At 55.7% G+C, this 19087-nt stretch overlaps 1 protein-coding gene across 1 annotated transcript in view; it reads left to right on the top strand.

The window, feature by feature from the left end:
* LOC104413569 (receptor-type tyrosine-protein phosphatase U-like) overlaps window positions 1-19087 on the top strand; it is a gene marked incomplete at its 5' end in the record, with an annotated part of 41558 nt that overhangs the window by 8597 nt on the left and 13874 nt on the right. Inside the window, 14 exon segments of the mRNA XM_010024601.1 lie at window positions 141-434; window positions 1456-1764; window positions 5725-5834; window positions 6220-6421; window positions 7186-7288; window positions 7419-7692; window positions 9256-9292; window positions 9807-9945; window positions 11838-11867; window positions 12870-13027; window positions 15113-15303; window positions 16746-16818; window positions 17181-17257; window positions 18789-18825. Coding sequence (XP_010022903.1) covers window positions 141-434; window positions 1456-1764; window positions 5725-5834; window positions 6220-6421; window positions 7186-7288; window positions 7419-7692; window positions 9256-9292; window positions 9807-9945; window positions 11838-11867; window positions 12870-13027; window positions 15113-15303; window positions 16746-16818; window positions 17181-17257; window positions 18789-18825 — 2034 coding nt within the window.

Here is a 19087-nt window from a genome sequence, read left to right on the forward strand (position 1 = left end):
ACAGGGGGTTGGAACTGGATGAGCTTTAAGGTCCCTTCCAACACAAACCAGGCTGGGATTCTATGATTCCATGTCTGGGGATGCTGTGGAACTGCTTCTGGAGGGGGATGCTCCATTACCCCTTCTCTGCTCTCTTCCAGAGCCCCCAACACCCATTGCACCCCCTCAGCTGCTCCGGGCTGGCTCCACCTACCTCATCATCCAACTCAACACCAACTCCATCATCGGCGACGGCCCCATCGTGCGCAAGGAGATCGAGTACCGCATGACCTCGGGGCCCTGGTCGGAGGTCCACGCTGTCAACATGCAGACCTACAAGCTCTGGCACTTGGATCCCGACACGGAGTATGAGATCAGTGTCCTGCTCACCCGGCCTGGGGAGGGGGGCACCGGCAAACCGGGGCCACCCCTCATCAGCCGCACCAAGTGTGCAGGTGAGACCCACAACTCATCCTGGTCACCCTGAGTGGCCTTGGGCAAGGTCCTCTGCCACCCCAAGCCCCAGGCAGGGAGCATGGTTGGGGCTGGATGGATGCTGAGGGTGTTTGCTGATGCAGTCAGGGAGCTTGAAGCATCCCTGCTCCGATGGATCCACCTTTAATTGACTTTTCAGTGGCTGTACACAGCATCTCAGGAGGGACCCTTAATTAAACCCACACTGTGGTCATGGCTGGAGGGTAGCAGGGGCATGGATGAGGCCGGATCCTCAACCAACGTGATCAGCCTGTGCAGAGGCATCAGGGCTGAGGGTTCGTGGCTTTTGGTAGAGCCAGATGTGGTTTAAGGCTGGGTTCCTGCAGCGTGGGGCTGTGTGCCTCTTGCTGTGCTTGTCCCTCCAAAACTGAGGTTTTGCACAGTCCCTGAGGGCATCGGGACCTGCAGGAGCATCTGCTGAGGCTGCAGAAGTCTCCTGTAGCCCTGAGCTGTCCCAGCTCCTCCACCGTGCAAATCCCGGGGGAATCACCTGTGGGATCAGCTCTGGGGCCAGGTGGACAAAGACTCTCCATCCCTCTCAGTGTCCTTCCCACCAGCCTTGGCTGTGGAGAGGAGTTTCCTGCCATTAACCCAAACCACCCATGTGTGTGTGTATGTGCTGTTGGCTGCTCATTAAAGCTGAGTCCTTCTCCTGTTCACGCCAATTAGAGCTAATTAAACTCCTTCCCGGCAATGGAACTTGGTCTCTGTCCTTTCAAGAGCCTGGCATGGGCTTGATGAAAATGTGAGGGCTCCCATCATGCAGGCACGTTTATCTGGTTACTGTGGGCTGTTTGTGGTGCGGATGCTCCACCACGGCAAGTGGGTTGGAACTTCATGAGCTTTAAGGTCCCTTCCATCCCAGTCTGGGATTCTGTGATCTTGTTTCCATGCTGCAAAAGGGCTTTCCCTGGCAATAGACATAAACCCACAGGATGTTTTGCTGTGTCACTCACCTCTCCCCATTTCTGCTCCCTGCAGAGCCCATGCGGGCCCCCAAAGGCCTGGCTTTCTCCGAGATCCAGTCCCGGCAGCTGACGTTGCAGTGGGAGCCGCTGGGCTACAACCTGACCCGCTGTCACACCTACACTGTCTCCCTCTGCTACCGCTATTTCGTGGGCACCGGCCACAACCAAACCTTCCAGGAGTGCGTGAAGATGGAGCGCAACGCCAACCGCTACACCATCAAAAACCTGCTGCCCTACAAGAACATCCACGTCAAGCTCATCCTCTCCAACCCCGAGGGTCGCAAGGAGGGCAAGGAGGTGATATTCCAGACGGATGAGGATGGTGAGTCCGCTCAGGGAGGTGCATCTCCAGCCCTGGCAGTGTTCAAGGCCAGCTTGGATGGGGCTTGGAGCAGCCTGCTCTAGTGGAAGGTGTCCCTGACTGTGGCAGGGGGTTGGAGCTGGGTGAGCTTTAAGGTCCTTTCTAACCCAAACCATTCCATGATTCTGTGATCATCCCCAGAAATGGGGCTCCACAGCTGATGAGCTGCTGGGGTGTTTCCCATGGCACGATGCACATCTGTAGCTCTCAGCCAGGGGCATGATGGGAATATCTCCTGTGGCCATTGCACTGAGAGGGAAGGGAAAAGGCTGTTGCAGCCCCAGAGCTGCGCGTGGGGGTGTGAGAAAAAGGAGCAGTGATGTGGCTGGGAAATGCTGAATGTTTAGAGTGGTGTTGGGGGGCAAGGGGACAGGATGGGGATGTCCCTGCAGGAACACCGCCCTTGTCCTTGGAGCAGAGTGTTTTAGCGTGCCTGGTCTGGTGGCGGGTGCAAGAGCTGAGTGATGGGCAGCTCCTCCCAGCACGAGTCATCCTTGCTCATCCCTTAGTGTGGAACCAAAGCCTGGCAGCGATAATAATAACAATTAAAACAATTAATGCTTTACACTGAGGTAACATCTTTTATCTGCTTGGTCGGTGATTAATTCAGCATCGCTACATTTCTGGGAGTGCTGTTAAGCAGAGCCCAGGGTGGCTTTTCTTAGCTTCCCCCATGCTCTTCCTTGATTAAGCTTGCTCTTGGGTGGGTTTGGGTTGTGAAACAAGCCCTATGGGTGAGTGTGTGTTGGTACAGGGTGTCTGGCCCTGCTTATTTACCAGCAATATTGCTCCTGAACAGCCGAGCTGTTTCTCTTCTCCCTGCTCTTGGCTGTGTCTTGGGGCTGTGTCCCCACTGCTGGCAGCTGAGTGGGGCTCATGTCCTCACTGGAGGTTCCAGTGTTGCTCCAGGACTCCTGGGTTTGCCATCTCTTGCCCCTGCTCGTCCCTTCCCTGAGGATGTACTGGAGCTGGGGCCACTGGAGTGATCCCCTGGGCCTGGCCTGACCCTGCACCGTGGTCCCTGGCTGCGGCTCCTCATCAGCAGAGTGCTCAGGTTGTTTGGGGCTCTGGAGATCCAGTGAATGTGTCAGGAGCTACAGGGCAGAGCTGGCTCCATGTCTCCAGTGCCACCCATCAGCACCAGGCCACATTCAGGGCTGGCATCTCCCTGCTAATGATTCCTTCTGCTCATCACATCCTCTTCGCTGATCCATCAGCATCTCCTCCCCCTGCCATGGTGACTTGGCCTTCAAGGACAGCTGGGCAGCCCAAAAAGTGCTGCGGCTGGTGGGGTGAGGGGTCTTATCCTGCTCTGTGGAGGGAAGCAGCAGTTGGAGCTTGCATGGGGTGCAAGGAGCCACTGCACCCCGGGGTGGGTGCTGGGTGCTGAAGCATCCCTGGCTGTCTCCGTGTCACCAGTGCAAACTGTTAAGCAAGGAGGTAATTAATCTCCAGAGCACTTCTTAGCATCAAGTAACGGTGATTAAGGTGGAAGAATTGATAATTGCAGGGGATCCAGCCGGCTCCAGCCCCGCTGGATGAGTCCCAAGGAGAAGCTTGCCATGAAATCCCCCTGCGTGGGACTTGCCTTGGTTCGGCACCCAGTGAAACACGCGGCTTTGTGTGCGCGTGGCTCATGGCTCCCGTTTTCCCGGGCTGGGCAGCAAAGCCTGCACAGCTGGAATGGAGCTGGGACAGTCTCCAGGTCCCGTTTTCATCTCGAAAGCCTGAATTTGGCACCTTTTTCTGCACATCAGCACTTTGTGTATCCCCAACCCTGAGCCTGCTCGACCCGGGGCACCCAGCTTTATGCTCCTGATGCTTTCTTTTCCAGCTCTAATAGCTTCAGCTGTTCTCAGTGTGCTGTGACTGCTCCAGCTGTTTTCTTATTGAATATTAATACCGGAGCTCCAGATGTCTTTTTGCTATACCGTGATCACTCCAGCTGCTGTCCCCAGTGCCTTGATTAACTGGGGCTTGTGGCTTCCCCCTTGGGTTGAACTCGGGGCTGTGCATAGGTCTGGTCTTGGGGGAGATAGCTTGATGGCTGTGGATATATTGCAGATATTATGGGTATGGTCCAGCATCTTGTTGCCTTCCTGTGAGGGGGATGAGGATTTGAGCTACTAGAACTGGCTGATAAGCAGCTGCCTGTGAAATTAAGCCAAGGTGGTGAAGGCTTGTTAATAATAGGATCTTTGATTGTGGTTTATATTGGCATGAGCCCAGCTTCGGTTGCAGCATCCACCACTGCAGCACTGAGCTTGTCTCAGGGTGGGGGGAGCCCTGGTGTGGGCTGCACCCCCCATCCCAAGTGGGTAAATCGTAAATCCCAAACTGGTTTGTGGTGGAAGGGGCCTTAAAGTTTAACCCAGCTCCAACGCCTGCCCCGGGCAGGGACACCTTCCACTAGAGCAGGTTGCTCCAAGCCCCTGTGTCCAACCTGGCCTTGAACACTGCCAGGGATGGGGCAGCCCCAGCTTCTCTGGGCACCCTGTGCCAGCGCCTCAGCACCCTCCCAGGGAAGAGCTTCTGCCTCAGAGCTCATCTCTACCTCCCCTCTGGCAGGTTAAAGCCATCCCCCTTGTCCTGTCCCTCCATCCCTTGTCCAAAGCCCCTCTCCAGGTTTCTTGTCAACCCCTTTAGGCACTGGAAGTTTTGGGTTGGAAACCCTGTTTCTGGAGCGTTAATAATAGGGCCAGTCCAAGGGTGTTGTTCACAACGTCCCCCTTGGACCCTGAGCAAAGTCCTGCTGGCTCCTGTGCAGGGCACTGAGAGAAGAGGATGCTGCATCCATAGGTTGCCCAGCTGGTGTTTAAGTGTCCCATATAGATCCAGGCAAGGCTGGTGACCCACAGCTGGAGATTTTGGTCTATGCCTGCATGAAACAAGGAGACTCAATCCTGGGTACCTATGGAAACACCACTGCAGCATGTTGGTGCTGCGGGGAGGTGCGTGCAGGGAGCCAGTTCCCTTCCCTGCAGGCAGGGTGCATGCAGTGCACGCCAGAATAAACAGATATAAATACAGACATAAATAAACCCGTGTATGGATGGCAGAAAGGTATGTACACACCCTGTGTGCCTCTGCTGGTCTCAATGCATGGTGCCTATATGTACAGATAGGTTATATACAGAGAGACACATATTCCTGCCCTAAAGGTTTCCATAATTTGCTGTGAATTTAATACGTGCCTTGTGTACACGTGTAGGACATGGTGCCTCTGATTAAATTAACTTGTAAATCAAGTGGAAATTGTGTATTTGCACGGTGGGAAGTGCGTGGAAGGCGATCCCTCTCTCGGCCCTGTAATTAGATCTGAACGGGGGGGGTGCATGTTTCAGGTACTCAAGCCCACAGTGGAGGATGCTGCTGGTGAGTGGGGGTCTTTGCTGAGCCATTGCCTCCTCAACGACCCCCTTGGGTTGAGAAATCCATGGAGAAGGAGCCAAAATTGATGCCAGTGCTGCTGGTTGCTGTTAGTTTGCAGTTATTATTGATGTTGGCGCTAATTAGAGAGGAAGGCTGGGGCATGTCAAGCCTGTCTGCAGCTGAGGATGTTATCGCTCACCGTGGGGAGTGCTGGCAGTCTCCTGAGGATACCTATGGCTCTGGGAGGGAATTTGGGTTGTTTGGGAAAAGGAAACCTGTTGGTTTTGCTTTCCTTGCACTGGTGAACTCGGGCACTGGTGACAGCACACGGGAGTCTTGCTACTATGAGATACCAGGAATGATACCTGCAGGGTTTGTGCCAAACCTGCCCCTGCCGTGGCAAAGTGTCACCAGGGGGCTGGAGCATCAGCGCCATGAGGAGCATCTCCCTGGGGAGCCACTGCAGACGCCTGGAGGGGTTTCCTGGAGGATTTCTCCTTCCAGATGGGTTTCTTGCTGTATCCGAGCACATCCCTTCTCCTTCCCCAGTGCCCGGCGGCATCGCCTCCGAGTCCCTCACCTTCACCCCGCTGGAGGACATGATCTTTCTGAAGTGGGAGGAACCAGTGGAGCCCAATGGTCTCATCACACAGTACGAGGTACATCCTGGCCGGATGCGGCACCCACATGGGACACAGGAGTGTCCTGTTGGGGATCCGGGGCAACTGCTGCTTTTGGCTGTGGGGATTAAAGGTGGCTGGAGCATTGCTTCAGGTGTTTTGGAACATGGATCCAGCCTGTGTCCATCCCCGTCCTGGCAGGGATTGTCCCTGCTGGGGAGTCCTTCTTTTGGAGTCACTGGCGTTAACCTGCAGTGGCTTTTCTGATGAACCTCTGCTTTTGATTTACCCCCAGAAGCATCTGCCAGGCTGCCCCTTGACCATCCCCTCCTCTGAATTCATCCCTTTAACCCCTTCTCTGCCCAGATCTGGGGTCTCTCCCCTCTCCTGTGGCCGTTGGTGATGCTCTGCCCTGTCCCTGCAGATCAGCTACCAGAGCATCGAGTCCTCCGACCCGGCGGTGAACGTGCCTGGCCCGCGCCGCACCGTCTCCAAGCTCCGCAACGAGACCTACCACGTCTTCTCCAACCTCCACCCCGGCACCACCTACCTCTTCTCCGTGCGGGCCCGCACCGGCAAGGGCTTTGGCCAGACAGCGCTCACCGAGATCACCACCAACATCTCTGGTAGGTTCCCTTCGGCTCCACGCCTGGTGCTGGGGCTTCTCCTCTGTAGTGCTGGACCCAGTGTGACTGGATGCTGCTATCGAAGGATGCTCGTGGTGGTGGCAGCTGGTGAGCACCATGAGCAGCCCCCCAAACCCATCAGCTGGTCTCTGGCTGTGGGCAGTCTGGCCAGCTTGGTGTGCTGGTGCTGCCTGAGCTGTCAGTGTACAAGAAAGAGATTAATTAGGCTTTGTTAATAAGCCGTACAGTACCTGGGGCTGTTTGCTCATGCCTGTGGAGTCCGCAGCTAATGGGCTGAGATGAGGCCTGATGGGGACATTGAACTGCAGAGTGGTTGCTAGTGATGGCATGGGGACCATGGGGCTATGCCAGGCACAAGGGAGTCCCCCACCTTGCTCTGGGGGTGCTGCTGGGCTGGCTTGGGTGTGCTCTGCCCTGTGGTGGGATGCTCACACTGATCCAGAGTGGTGCTGACCCCAGGGTGCATCTCAGGGAGCACTGGGGTTCCGCTTAGCTTGGGTCCTGCTCCCGTCTCCTCCCCTCTGCCAGACTGGTGCTGATAACCTGTGCGTCCTCTCCCTCGCTTGGCAAGACCTCGAGGGGTTTTCTTCATTTGGAGGAACTCCCATGGCACCATTCGGTGGTATCTTGCCATGGGTAAGGCTGCTCGTGCCTCAGTTTCTGCCCTGGATGGGGAACAGCCCCAAGTGCATCCGTGGGGACCAGGACTCACCCCTGCCCACTGTCTCCTGCTCCCTTTGCAGCTCCCACCTTCGACTACGGGGACATGCCATCACCGCTGAGCGAGTCGGAGAGCACCATCACGGTGCTGCTGCGGCCGGCGCAGGGCAGGGGGGCTCCCATCAGGTAGGTTGGGGTTGTGCGAGGGCAAGAGCCCCACAAGCGGGGTGGCACGACATGGATGTTGGGGTCGAGCTCCAAGGGAAGGGCAGGACCTTCTTCTTCACAAAGCTGACCTATGCTTGGCCCTCACCAGCACCTACCAGGTCATTGTGGAAGAAGAGCGGCCCAGGAAGCTCAAGCGGGAGCTGGGAGGGCAGGAGTGCTTCCCAGTGCCACTCACCTTCGATGACGCCGTGTCCCGTGGCTCCGTGCACTACTTTGGGGCTGAGCTGCCCGCCAGCAGCCTCACTGAAGCCAAACCCTTCACTGTGGGAGACAACCAGACCTACAGTGGCTACTGGAACCCACCGCTGGAGCCCAAGAAGGCTTATCTCATCTACTTCCAAGCCATGAGCAACCTCAAAGGGGTGAGTAGCCATGGGACCCCTGTCCATCCAGTGGGGTGGCCGGGGTTGGACCAGGCAGGAGCTCAGCCGGGGTCTGGGGAGGGTGTCGTTAAAAATGGGACTCATTATGATCCCCCTCCCCTGGGCCCCTGCTCTGGGCTCACCCCCAGTGTCCTGGGCCGGGGGAGCTGGTGCTCCAGGCCACCCTTAGGGCACATTGGGATCATGGATGAATGTCCCCCTTCCTCCTGGGGGTGTGCATGTCCCCTTCTTCATGCTGATGCCAGGGGTGGAGGAGCCCAGCCTCTGCCACGCGCTGTGGTATGGACTGGAACCCCAGCCCGTGCTGGAGAGACCACATTCCTGGAGCTAATCCCGGCTTGGAGAAGGACCATTTGGGCAGCAAGAGCTGGGTGCACAATGCTGGGACTTGCTGCTGACACAGCAGCTGCTGCAGGGAGCTCCTGGGAGGCTGCCAAATTCCCGAGATGCTTTTTCCCTGCCTGTTGCTGCCTGTTCTGGTGGGACCCCACAGGACCCTTCTCAGCTTCACCTGCTCCAACAGCTCCCATCCCACCCAGAGGAGGATGAGCTGTGAAAGCAGAGCAGCAGGACCACGGCAGCATCCTCATCCCACGTGGCTCCATCTTGCTGGAACAGCTTTTGAATCCTTTGCTCTGGGATTGTTTGCACCTTGCTGGGTTATCATCACAGCCGAGATGGACAGGGAGGAGCTCTGCTCTGGCTCACTTGGGCATTGCTGGATAAAAACTGGTAGCTGACGCTGTCTTATAAAAGGGAGGCAATGGATTTATCCCAGCTGCCGTCAGACATCACGGGAAAACTGGATCCCAGTTCGGGTTTTTTGTGGGATTTGTGCCAGATGGAGCAAGAAGCAGGAGCTGGTGACCTGAAGCAGAGCAGTGCCGGAGCCCTGGGCACATTGTGCCACACTCTTGATCCGAGTGGATGGAGTAGGGTTGCCAGCACTGGTGTCCCAAGGATGCTCTGGGAAGATCCATTCCTGGCAAAATGGTGCTTTTTATTTTGCAACAGAAATTGGATGCTTGGAAAGACGGAATATTTTAGCTGAACCCACCCCTAAAAATGCAGGTGCTCGAACTGTTGGAGACGTGGGCTGGAAGCCCTCCTGGGAACCTTGGCAGCACGTGCAGAGCACGGGGCTGGGGCTTGAAAACTTGGATTGATGAGAACCATCCCCATGAAGCTCTGAATGGTGACCTGGGAGTGTTTCAGCTGGAGATGGTGACATGCTGGTGACCTGCGGCTCGGCTGGGTCCCTCCTTTGATGATCTGGAGCTTTGCTGTCCCTCTATGCCTGGAGCAGTGACCTTGGCTAAATCTGTGGACACTGATTTAGGGGACACTGGGGACAGATCATTCATCAGCACCTCTTGGTGCGCGTGTCCCCAGGAGCTCCTTTGGCTCAGCAGTGGGTGCTGCAGCACAAAGCACCTGCAAACTCCACCGATGTGGGGGTCAAATCACCAACGGACCAGCCTGGCCCGGAGCGGAGCCGCCGGGATGCTCATCCATCACTGATCCCTGTTTTTCCCTCCATAGGAAACCCGGCTGAACTGTGTCCGGATCGCTCGCAAAGGTGAGCCCTCCCTTTCCATCTGGTGGGATCCCACCGAGGTTGTGGACCTGAACCTGGGGCTGCTCTGGTGGCCGGGGCCGTGCTGGTGTGTGTCATTACCAGTGGTGGTGGTGGTAGGGTGCATGTGATGGTTTGTCACAGCCCCATCCCATGCTCTGGTTTCCCACTTTCTTTGGTGTCTGGGCTTTTTCCTTAGCTGAGTTTTTCCTCTTGATGCCATGACTATGGTGGTCGTGGGAGGCTGGAGTTGGTAGAGCTGAATGCTGAATCCAGGGATGGACAAGCTTATGTTGGGTGTGATGGAAGGTGGCACAAAGGGACCTTCTCACCCATTGAAACAGAGAGAGTGACTTGCCCATGGTCATAGTGTGGCACTGCAGAGCCCCATGACATCTTGGTGGTGTTCAAGGAGCAATGTGCATCCTATGGGAAAAATAGTGTTTTCCCGTGTGATGTTGCCACCCCACCTGGAGCTGAGCATTGACCCCTCCTGCCTGTGCTTGTCCCCTGGCAGCTGCCTGCAAAGAGAGCAAGCGTCCCCTCGAGGTGTCGCAGCACTCGGAGGAGATGGGCCTCATCCTGGGGATCTGTGCTGGAGGCCTCATCGTCCTCATTATCCTCCTGGGAGCCATCATTGTCGTCATTCGGAAAGGGTAAGGAGACCTGGTGCCTCCATCCGTCCCTTCCTCCCAGCTCAGCCCTTCACCACCACCCCTGCTCTAACTGGGAGCTACTGGTGGTGATGCTGATCCCTCTTTTTCTGCTGTTTCTTGGCTTTGTGCTGCTTGGTGGTCAGGATCCGACTCGGAGGGGCACTGGGCCAGCACTGGCCCTGGCTGTCCCCATCCCACCAGCTCTCCCTCTGCTAACAGCAGATGGGGACCCTAGGGTGTGCAGCCCTGCACCCCTCCAGGCCCAAATCACAAAACTTGACTTAATCTGCTCTGAGGTGTTGTCCCTGGGCTTCCCCACTGCCTTGGATCCATCTGTGGGAGCATTGCTGGTTCCCTGCCATTGGGGTGGATTGGGGAGGGGGCTGTGTATGGTTCCCTTGCATGGAGCGGGTGTTCCTGGAGATGGGCAGGAGGGGAAGGCATTTGCAGTATCACCCCTCTGCTGATCCTCTCTGAGATGGCAGAGGAGCACCCAGCATCTCCCAGCACTGGGTCTTCCTGTGGCTGCCTGCACTGGGTGCCCCAGGGTGCAGGTACTCAGAGCATCCCAGCTCCTCCTCGGCTTGTTTTAATGGGGAACCACTGAGCTGCCAGAGAAATGGGACCAATCCCTTGGCAAGAGCCTCCAGCTGGCTCTAAATGAGGGGTTAAAATCTGGGTGCACGCTGGAAGAGAGATTTTCCCAGTGCTGATGATCCCTCGGGACCCCCAAACTGCTCTCCCAACCCCATGGGATCCCCCTGCTCCCCAGCATGGGGAGCTGAGCGTGCCTGGTTGTGCATGCGGCCATGGGGGCTTTCACTTGGGAAGCTCAGTGGGGTGGGAGGGAGGAGGACAAGGCTTTTTTGGGACACTCATCCCTGGGAGCACTGGGGATGCGGCTGCTGCTTTTCATTCGGGCGCAGCGCCCTGGGAAGCGGTGCTGAGCCGGGGGGGAGGCTCTGAAAGGATGGGGGAGAAAGGGCAGCAATTAAATGCCTTCTCCATGTCGGGCTTGGGATGATGGGAGGAAAGTACATAAAGAGCCAGGGGGAAGAGAAAAAGAGCAGGGCACAACCTCAGCCCCTGTAAATCTGCAAAGCTCTTTATGGCTTCGTTCGCCCTGGAAGGATTACTGCTGATTACACCCAGCACCCTGCCATTGCTCTGGGATGCTTCCCGAGTGTGCAGCATCGGGTCTGTCCCTGATGGAGCAAATGCTGGCAGTGCTGGTGTGGTTTTGGGAGTGATGCTGTGGGTAGGAAGCCACGAGTGCGGCTGCTGCCTTCCTATCACCAGTGCTGCAGGCAGGAGGAGGAGCAGCTTTGATTCAGCACCCCAGGGTGAACCTGTTGAAGGACAAAACAGAGCCACAAATCAGACCTGGTGCTGAGGGCCTTGAATTTGGGGCTGTTGGGAAGCTGCAATGAACTCATAAATCTCCTCTGGAGTGTGTTGCTGTTGGAAGAACACTGGTGTGGTGGAGTGGAAATGCACCCCTGGAATACACTCGCTGGTAATAAATGGTGCACTGGAAACGTGACATCCTGACCCTGTCTCCCACTGGGGTTGCCTGACCCCGAACTGGCTCCCTACGTGTTTGCTGTTCAGTCTTAAAAACTGTGGAATAACCCCTTGCTCCAAGGGTGCTTTGGACACCCCACTGCCAGCGCAGTGATTGGGGTCACCCTGAGAGCAGGTGCTTGGGCTGTGCTGCTGGGATCCCAGCTCCTACCCGGAGTAAATAACTATGGATGCAAAAGAGGAACCAGGTTTCTTCATGGTGCATTTAATTCTCTGGCAGCCGAGTTGCCCCATAACCCCCCTTCCCTGTGCCAGAGAAAAGCTGCTTATGCAATTTCTGCTGTTCTCTTTATTTGCACGCTTGCCAGGAGGAACTACTATTCTTATTCCTATTACCCGTAAGTAATTGTCATTCTCTCTCTCCTTCACCCTTCCTCCCAGCCATCCCCCTTGCCCTGGTGCTCCAACAAGTGCTTTTCTCTGCCGAGTACATTTTAAGCCTCTTTGGCTCAGGGAAAATAATGCTGCTGAGCTTGTTAGAGCCTGAAGGCAGCAGGAAAGGGAAGGGTCAGTGACTCCGGGTTGAATTCTGGATTTTGGCGGTGTCCCGGCCCATCCAAGATGCCAACATGGGCTCAGATCTCTGCTTGGTCCTTCCCCTTGTTTAATCCCTGCTCTGGCTTCTTGGGAGTGTGATGCTGCCTCTCAAAAACATTCAATCAGTTTGGGTTGGTTTTACCTAAATGTCTGGAATTTGGATGTGAGGTTCTGTTCTAGTGAGAGCTCCTGGGCTTTTCCAGCATCTTCATTAGGTGCCTAATGGGGACCTTGCACAGGGGTGAAAAGCCTCCCTGGTAGGTGCTGAGCACACATGCGGTCAAGGGGGTTCAGCCTATGCCTTGGGATGGATTTGGCCCCCTGGCATGGTTTTAGAAGCATGAAGTGGTTCGAGTTGGAAGGGACCTTAAAGCTCCTCCAGCTCCAACCCCTGCCATGGGCAGGGACACCTTCCACTAGAGCAGGTTGCTCCAAGCCCCTCTGTCCAACCTGGCCTTGAACACTGCCGGGGATGGGGCAGCCACAGCTTCTCTGGGCACCCTGTGCCAGCGCCTCAGCACCCTCCCAGGGAAGAGCTTCTGCCTAAGATCTAGGTGATATTGGGGAGGGGATGTTGAGGATGAGCAGCTGGAGTTGCTGCAGCCAGTGAGGGATGCTCTGTATGGGGCTACAACCAGCTTGGGGCACCAGAATACCAGTGTGGTGACTGCTGGTGGAATACTCCATCCTGCTCCCTGAAATAACCCAAGCCCAGTAGCTTTGGGAGGGGATCTCATAGCACCATGGGGTCAGTCCTGCTTATTGTGTGCTTCTTCCCCCTTCCTCCTCTTTGCCTCCTGCAGAAAACCCGTCAACATGACCAAAGCCACCATTAACTACCGCCACGAGAAGACCCACATGATGAGTGCCATCGACAGGAGCTTCACTGACCAGAGCACGCTGCAGGAGGACGAGCGCCTGGGGCTCTCTTTCATGGACACCCACAACTACAGCAACCGAGGTAAGGACCGGGAACTGCAGCATCTCCCCCCCACCCCGCTCCCATCCCTATAATCCCTAAATATCCCAGTAACACCTGAAGTGTTTGTCCAACGATCAGTAGCGGGTATTGCACCTATTTTAGCGTGATGTGTGTGGCGTGTTGCAGGCTTCTCCCTGCCCTGCCTAGACCTCCCAGGACATCAATCTTATCAGTGTCTATAGTAGCTTTTATCATCATCCACCGCTTGTGGGTGGCTCGAGCTGGGTCTCTGCATCTTGCCCTCTCAAAGCAGAGATCTGAGCTTGCGGCTGGGAGGGGTTGAAGCTGGGTGAACCAGCTTTGCACCAGCCTTCACCCACCACGACGTGGTGTGGCTCTGCTCCGTGTTCTGCTGGGCTTTGAAGGGTTAACGAGGCACCACATTCACATCAGAGGGAGACTGATCATTTAACACCCACTGGAGGATGCATCTCCGTGCTGATTTAGTTGTAAAATAACTCCTTGAATGCCCCAGTTTCAACCATATGCTAATAACATCTGTTACAGTAACCTCAAGATGCTGCTTACGCACACGGCTCTTCTCTGCCGACTGCGGGATTAATACACTTCCCGGCATTGTATCGTGGATAATAGAAGCCCAGAGGGCAAACTTTGCCTCCTCTTAATACATCTAGGTGTATTATTTTCCAGTTACTGTCCTCCAAACACTCAAAGCCTCTCAGGGGGCTGAGCTGGGGATGCTGCTCCTCAAATTCTTTAAGGAAGGGGGCTTTGGGGCTGGATTCTTCTCCCCCCACCCTCTCCCTTGCTTTGCTGCTGGCTGCTCCTCATCCCTCTGCTTGGTAGAGGGTGGAGGAGGAGATTTGGGGAGCTCAGGCTCTGCTGTGGCATCATTAATTAATGAAGGTGAATGAATGGGGTGCTCCATGGCTGGGGGCAGTTCCCCGCCATGCCTCAGGTTCTTTGCATTCAAAGAAGTCCCTCATCCTTGTGGACACCTGAGCAGGTCCTCAGCATGTGGAGCTGTTGGCACCTTGGGAACACCTGCACTTAATTTCTCATTAAACCCAGTAGGTGGTGAGCCCATCAGCTGTGCCACAGGGTACAGCATGGCCCTCCCGTGTGGTCCTGTTGGCTCAGCCGAGTGGTGGCACCTTGGGTGGGAGATGTTTCTGGTTGCAAAGGTTGGAGCATCATCTCCTCTGGGGCTGCGATGCCTGATAGAGGCCCTGCTGTGTGTATGTGCCTGCACCCCTGGTGCACCCACATTGCATGGGAGTGCAGGCAGGGGTGAGGGGCTGCTCCTGGCATTTGAGCAGACCAAAAAACCCCAAATCTGGGAGATCTGTGGGCGAGATGGCTCGCAAGGGTGGTTTTTAGAAGTGTTGTTAGGGGAAACCACATCCGGGATGCACCGTCTTGCAAAGCTGCTTCCCAGCAGCGTGTGGATGGCATTCCAGGCTGGGTGCTGTGGGATCCGTGCCCGCCACATCTCTTGGCAGCAGCGGAGAGCAGCAGGTTTTGTGCAGACCCAGATTTCGGGATCCTGTGTGGGACCTTGCCCTGACAAGTGAGGTCTTAGTCTGGTTCTGCTGGTAATTACACAGCAAAGGCATAAGCCAGGTAAACACCGCATAAACCTCCCCGTTAAACAGCAGCTCCCTTTGTGTCAGTGCTGGGAATAAGGCGCCGATTTCTAGCAGTGAGGAAAATTACCTGTTAAGTTGGGCTGGAGACTTTGGCAACGTGATTGTTCAAGTCAGGACTTGGTGTGAGTATTTGGGCACATAGCTCTTACTTGTCTGCATGGGAGTTAATTGCCTCAGTCGATGGGAAATAAGCTTATTAACCCCAGAAAGATCTGGTTTCTAAGAGATCTGCTGTGGTCCTCAGAGGCTGTAATGGACATTTTCAGCTTGTGGTGTAGGATGAGCTGCAGAGAGCACAGAAGGGGGTCTGCTTGTGGTCCCCACTGAGAGACTGGCTGCAGCACCAACATCTCCAGGTGTCCTCTCATCCCTCTGTGGGTGCGAGGAGGTGATGGGGATGTGGTCCAAGGCTTTGCTTCCCTGATGGCCCCTGGTTCTCCATCCTGTTCTGCAGGTGATCAGCGCAGCAGCGTGGTCAATGAGTCCAGCAGCCTGCTGGGGGGCTCCCCCCGCCGCCAGTGCGGTCGCAAGGGGTCCCCGTATCACACCGGGCAGCTCCATCCCGCCGTGCGGGTGGCGGATCTCCTCCAGCATATCAACCAGATGAAGACGGCAGAAGGCTACGGCTTCAAGCAGGAGTACGAGGTGAGAGCACCTTGTGTGGGTGTCTTGGGCAAGACAGGAGGTGGGATGGACAAGGTGGCACAGGTAGGACCTGTGTGCAAGGAGAAGATGCTCCACACTCGGAGCTGCAGCGCTCCGGACAGCAGGAGCGGGAGCTCACAGCTCTCTGGGCAGGTATTACCAGCACATGGCGTGTCCCTGGGTCTGGATCAGATCCCTGCTCCTGGCAGCTCAGGATTTAATCAACAGCTTGAACAGGTCCCCGAGATGAGCCAAACCAGCCCTGCCAGCCCACACCTCCTGCCTGCAGTGCATCATCCTGCCTCTCCTGCAAGGGCTGGGGATGCTTCTCCCTTCCTCATGTCCTGCTGGGCACCACGATGCCATGTTCTGCTCTCCAACACACTTGTCCTGTGATAAGCATGGCCACAGCCTAGGACAGGCAAATTCTCTGCAATCTGGCAGCTCTTGTGGAGAACGGGGAATGGCTTTAGCACAAGGGGAGATGGTTTTATACTGGGAGGGGAGATTAAGATGAGCTCTGAGGCAGAAGCTCTTCCCTGTGAGGGTGCTGAGGCGCTGGCACAGGGTGCCCAGAGAAGCTGTGGCTGCCCCATCCCTGGCAGTGTTCAAGGCCAGCTTGGACCCAGGGGCTTGGAGCAACCTGCTCTAGTGGAAGGTGTCCCTGCCCGTGGCAGCAGGTTGGAACTTTAAGGTTCCTTCAACCCAAACCAGTCTGTGACTCTATGACAGGACATGGGAGAGGGTGGTTGTTGGCTGCACTGTGTCCACCCCATCTCCCTGGCCTAGAGCGTGTGTAACGGAACGCGCTATTCCCGCTCCTGCGCCGCAGCGCACGCGGTGGGGTTGATTTCCCCACTCTTTGGTGTCCCACAGGTCTGGCAATTGAAATTTCCCAATGAAATTACTGTTTAATGCTTGGCTCTTTCAAGCGCACGAGCTTGTTCTTTTTCTTCTCTCCCCTTTCATGTATTGGACAAACCAGGGCTTGCGATAATCATTAGTGCTCCTTGAAAAGCTCCTGTATGTTCTTGGAACTAGTCATTTGAAAGCACTCAGATATTATGGGAGGGGAGAAAACATGTAATTTCCTTCCACTTTCCTCCTCTTACACCAATATAGGAATGTTACTGTTATTACACAGAAACCTATTCTGTGCTGGGGAGCGAAAGGGGCTGGGGAGGTGGAAGAAAAAACCAAACCAACCCTGGGGAAAAAACACCCAGGCACTGTATAATTTGCTGGAAAATGGGACATTTTGTGGATGCAACAGAAGCGTGTAGCTGGCAGAGCATGCTATGGAGCTGGGGCTGGGGCTGCAGGACCCAGGTGGTGGGATGGAGGGGCCATCCTCTCTATCCTGCTCCCCAGTGAGGTTTGGAGCTGGGAAGGGGACCCCGCAATCTTGCCCTTGGGTTGTGATGGCCATTGTTTCCTTACAGAGCTTCTTTGAAGGCTGGGATGCTTCGAAGAAGAAAGACAAGACCAAAGGGAGACAGGATCACGTGTCGACATGTGAGTGCCTTTAGCAAAGACTTAGACACCCCAAACAGACTTGACCCCACTGGAGACAGGATGCTCCTCACCAGCTCTCTCCAGTCAGTGTGGCACAGCCACCTTGCTCCCTTCTGTATTTAGTGCCAGGGGTTAGTGGTGGCCTTGGCAGTGCTGGGCAATGGTTGGACTTGATGATCTTAAAGGTCTTTTCAACCTGTTTGATTCTATGATTCTGTGTGAATCTCTGGTGATGACCCTGCAGGGATGGAGACAACAAGCTCCACAAGCTCTGGTGCAAGCCCTGGGCCCCATGGGTGACACGCTGTCCCCATGCTCACAGGCCCTGGGTGCTGATAGTCCCTTCTCCCCTTGTTCTGCAGATGACCGTCACCGGGTGAAGCTGCACCCGCTGCTGGGTGATCCCAACTCCGACTACATCAATGCCAACTACATCGATGTAAGTAGGGATGGTGCCTGTCTCTGGGGGGTCTGGGCTGGAATAGGAGCTTCATATGGACCCTGTGGTCTGCCAGGGTCTGTCCAGGAGCATTTGGAGGAGCTCAGGATGGGCTGATCTGTGCATCCTTGAGATGCACCATGAAGAACCTGCCTGATCTATTTGTGTTCATCAGCAGTTTCTGCTTTGCTGCGTGTCTCCCTGCTCTGCTCTGCTCTGTCCTTCTTTCCTCATTCCCTCTCTCTTCCCCTGCTCCATCCTCTCTTCCCTTGCCTGCTTTTGTGGCCATGGATCTCCATCCTCCATGGGTGGAGGATGCAGAGGTTGAGGGAGCCAAATGAGCAGCTTGGGAATGCCTCCTGATCCTGTCAGTGCATGTGAGTCAGGGCAGAGCTCAGCCCTTGTGTCCTCCAAGAGTGATGTCCTCCAGGAGCAATGTTCCTGTCACCTCCTGCAATGCGGAGATATGGGGAGGTGCAGGAGGAGTCTGTTGGGCACAGGCTTGAGCATCTCATGGAAGCTGCAGCAAATCCCACTCTTCCCTCCTGCACAGAGGACACAGTGTGTCAGCGCTGGCCTGATGCCACCGTGATGGGTTCCATGTGCCCGAGCAGCATCCCAGTGCCTGTCCCCATGTGTCCTTTCTCTCCTGTGGCTCTCCATGACCCGCTCTAACCTGTCTCTTGTTCTGTGCCTCACTAATGTCTCTGCCTCTGATCTTTTTCTCTCTCGAACCTGTGTCCCAACGGGATCGTTAAGATTCGGATTAACCGAGAAGTAAGTAGATGGTTTCCCTCTTCTTCTTTCTCTCTGCTCCCATCTCTTCCCAGGCATCATACTGGGGAGTGTGGTGCTAAATAGAATTAGGGAGAAGCAGGCTGGTCCAGGGAAGGTGAAAGCGAGGTCTCCATGGCATATCCTCCATGGGGTGGTGAAGAGCAGAGCCCAAGAAGCCACCGTTGCCTCCATGTGTATGATGTAGTTTAACTCTGCTGGCCCCATGGCCAACGTGTGGGACGCTGGGTCCCTGGTTCCTTTAGTAGTGGCCTCACTGGGATGCACATCTTGGGCTGGCACATCCCTGTTAAGAGTTGGGAATGGCCCCAGCAAGCAGCTGGGATGAAGGAAGGAAGCGGGGCCATCACTCAGCACCATGAGGCTGCTGTGGGATGGGATATCAGTAACAGGGCTCTTGTGGTAGTGTTATCCTGCTTGGCAGTGATGCTGGTGGTAGCCGGAGCTGGGATAAAGCTGGTGGATGCCGGGACTGCCCACAGCATGCTGCTGGGGACTGTGGTGCAGACACGGATGAGGGTTGGGCTCTATGTGAGCCTTTCATTGATGCAGGAGGTGCATGGTGGCTGCTGGGCCTCCTCCTGCTGCAGTGCTGGGTAGCACTGTGCTGGTGGTGAGGACGTGGGGAGTTGCTACCAATTGGGTGACTGGGAAATGTCTTCCAGGGCTGTGTCCCAGCACTTGAGTACCCCAGTGTTCCCCCAGCTTGGGACTGACGTCTCTGCTTCCCTTGCAGGGCTACCACAGGTCCAACCACTTCATAGCCACACAAGGTGAGTTGCTCCCTCCATCCTCACGCTGCTTGCTCAGCAGCTCCTGATTTAGAAGCTGGGTTTCATTCCGAGTGGGATTTAACCTTCCATGGTCAATAAGGGGAGGGAATGGACCAATTTGAGGCCAAATGGGATGGTTGAAATGTGGAGCAGCTCCCACCCCTCCTGCTGCCCCCATGGCACTGCACATCCCTGGAGGACAAGGGTGAATAAAACAGTTTGAGGTGTTAGTGCTGTGGAGGCAGGAGGAGAAACGTGGTGG

This window comes from Nestor notabilis, unplaced genomic scaffold, assembly GCF_000696875.1.
Source record: "Nestor notabilis isolate BGI_N333 unplaced genomic scaffold, ASM69687v1 scaffold21451, whole genome shotgun sequence".
Taxonomy (NCBI): domain Eukaryota; kingdom Metazoa; phylum Chordata; class Aves; order Psittaciformes; family Psittacidae; genus Nestor; species Nestor notabilis.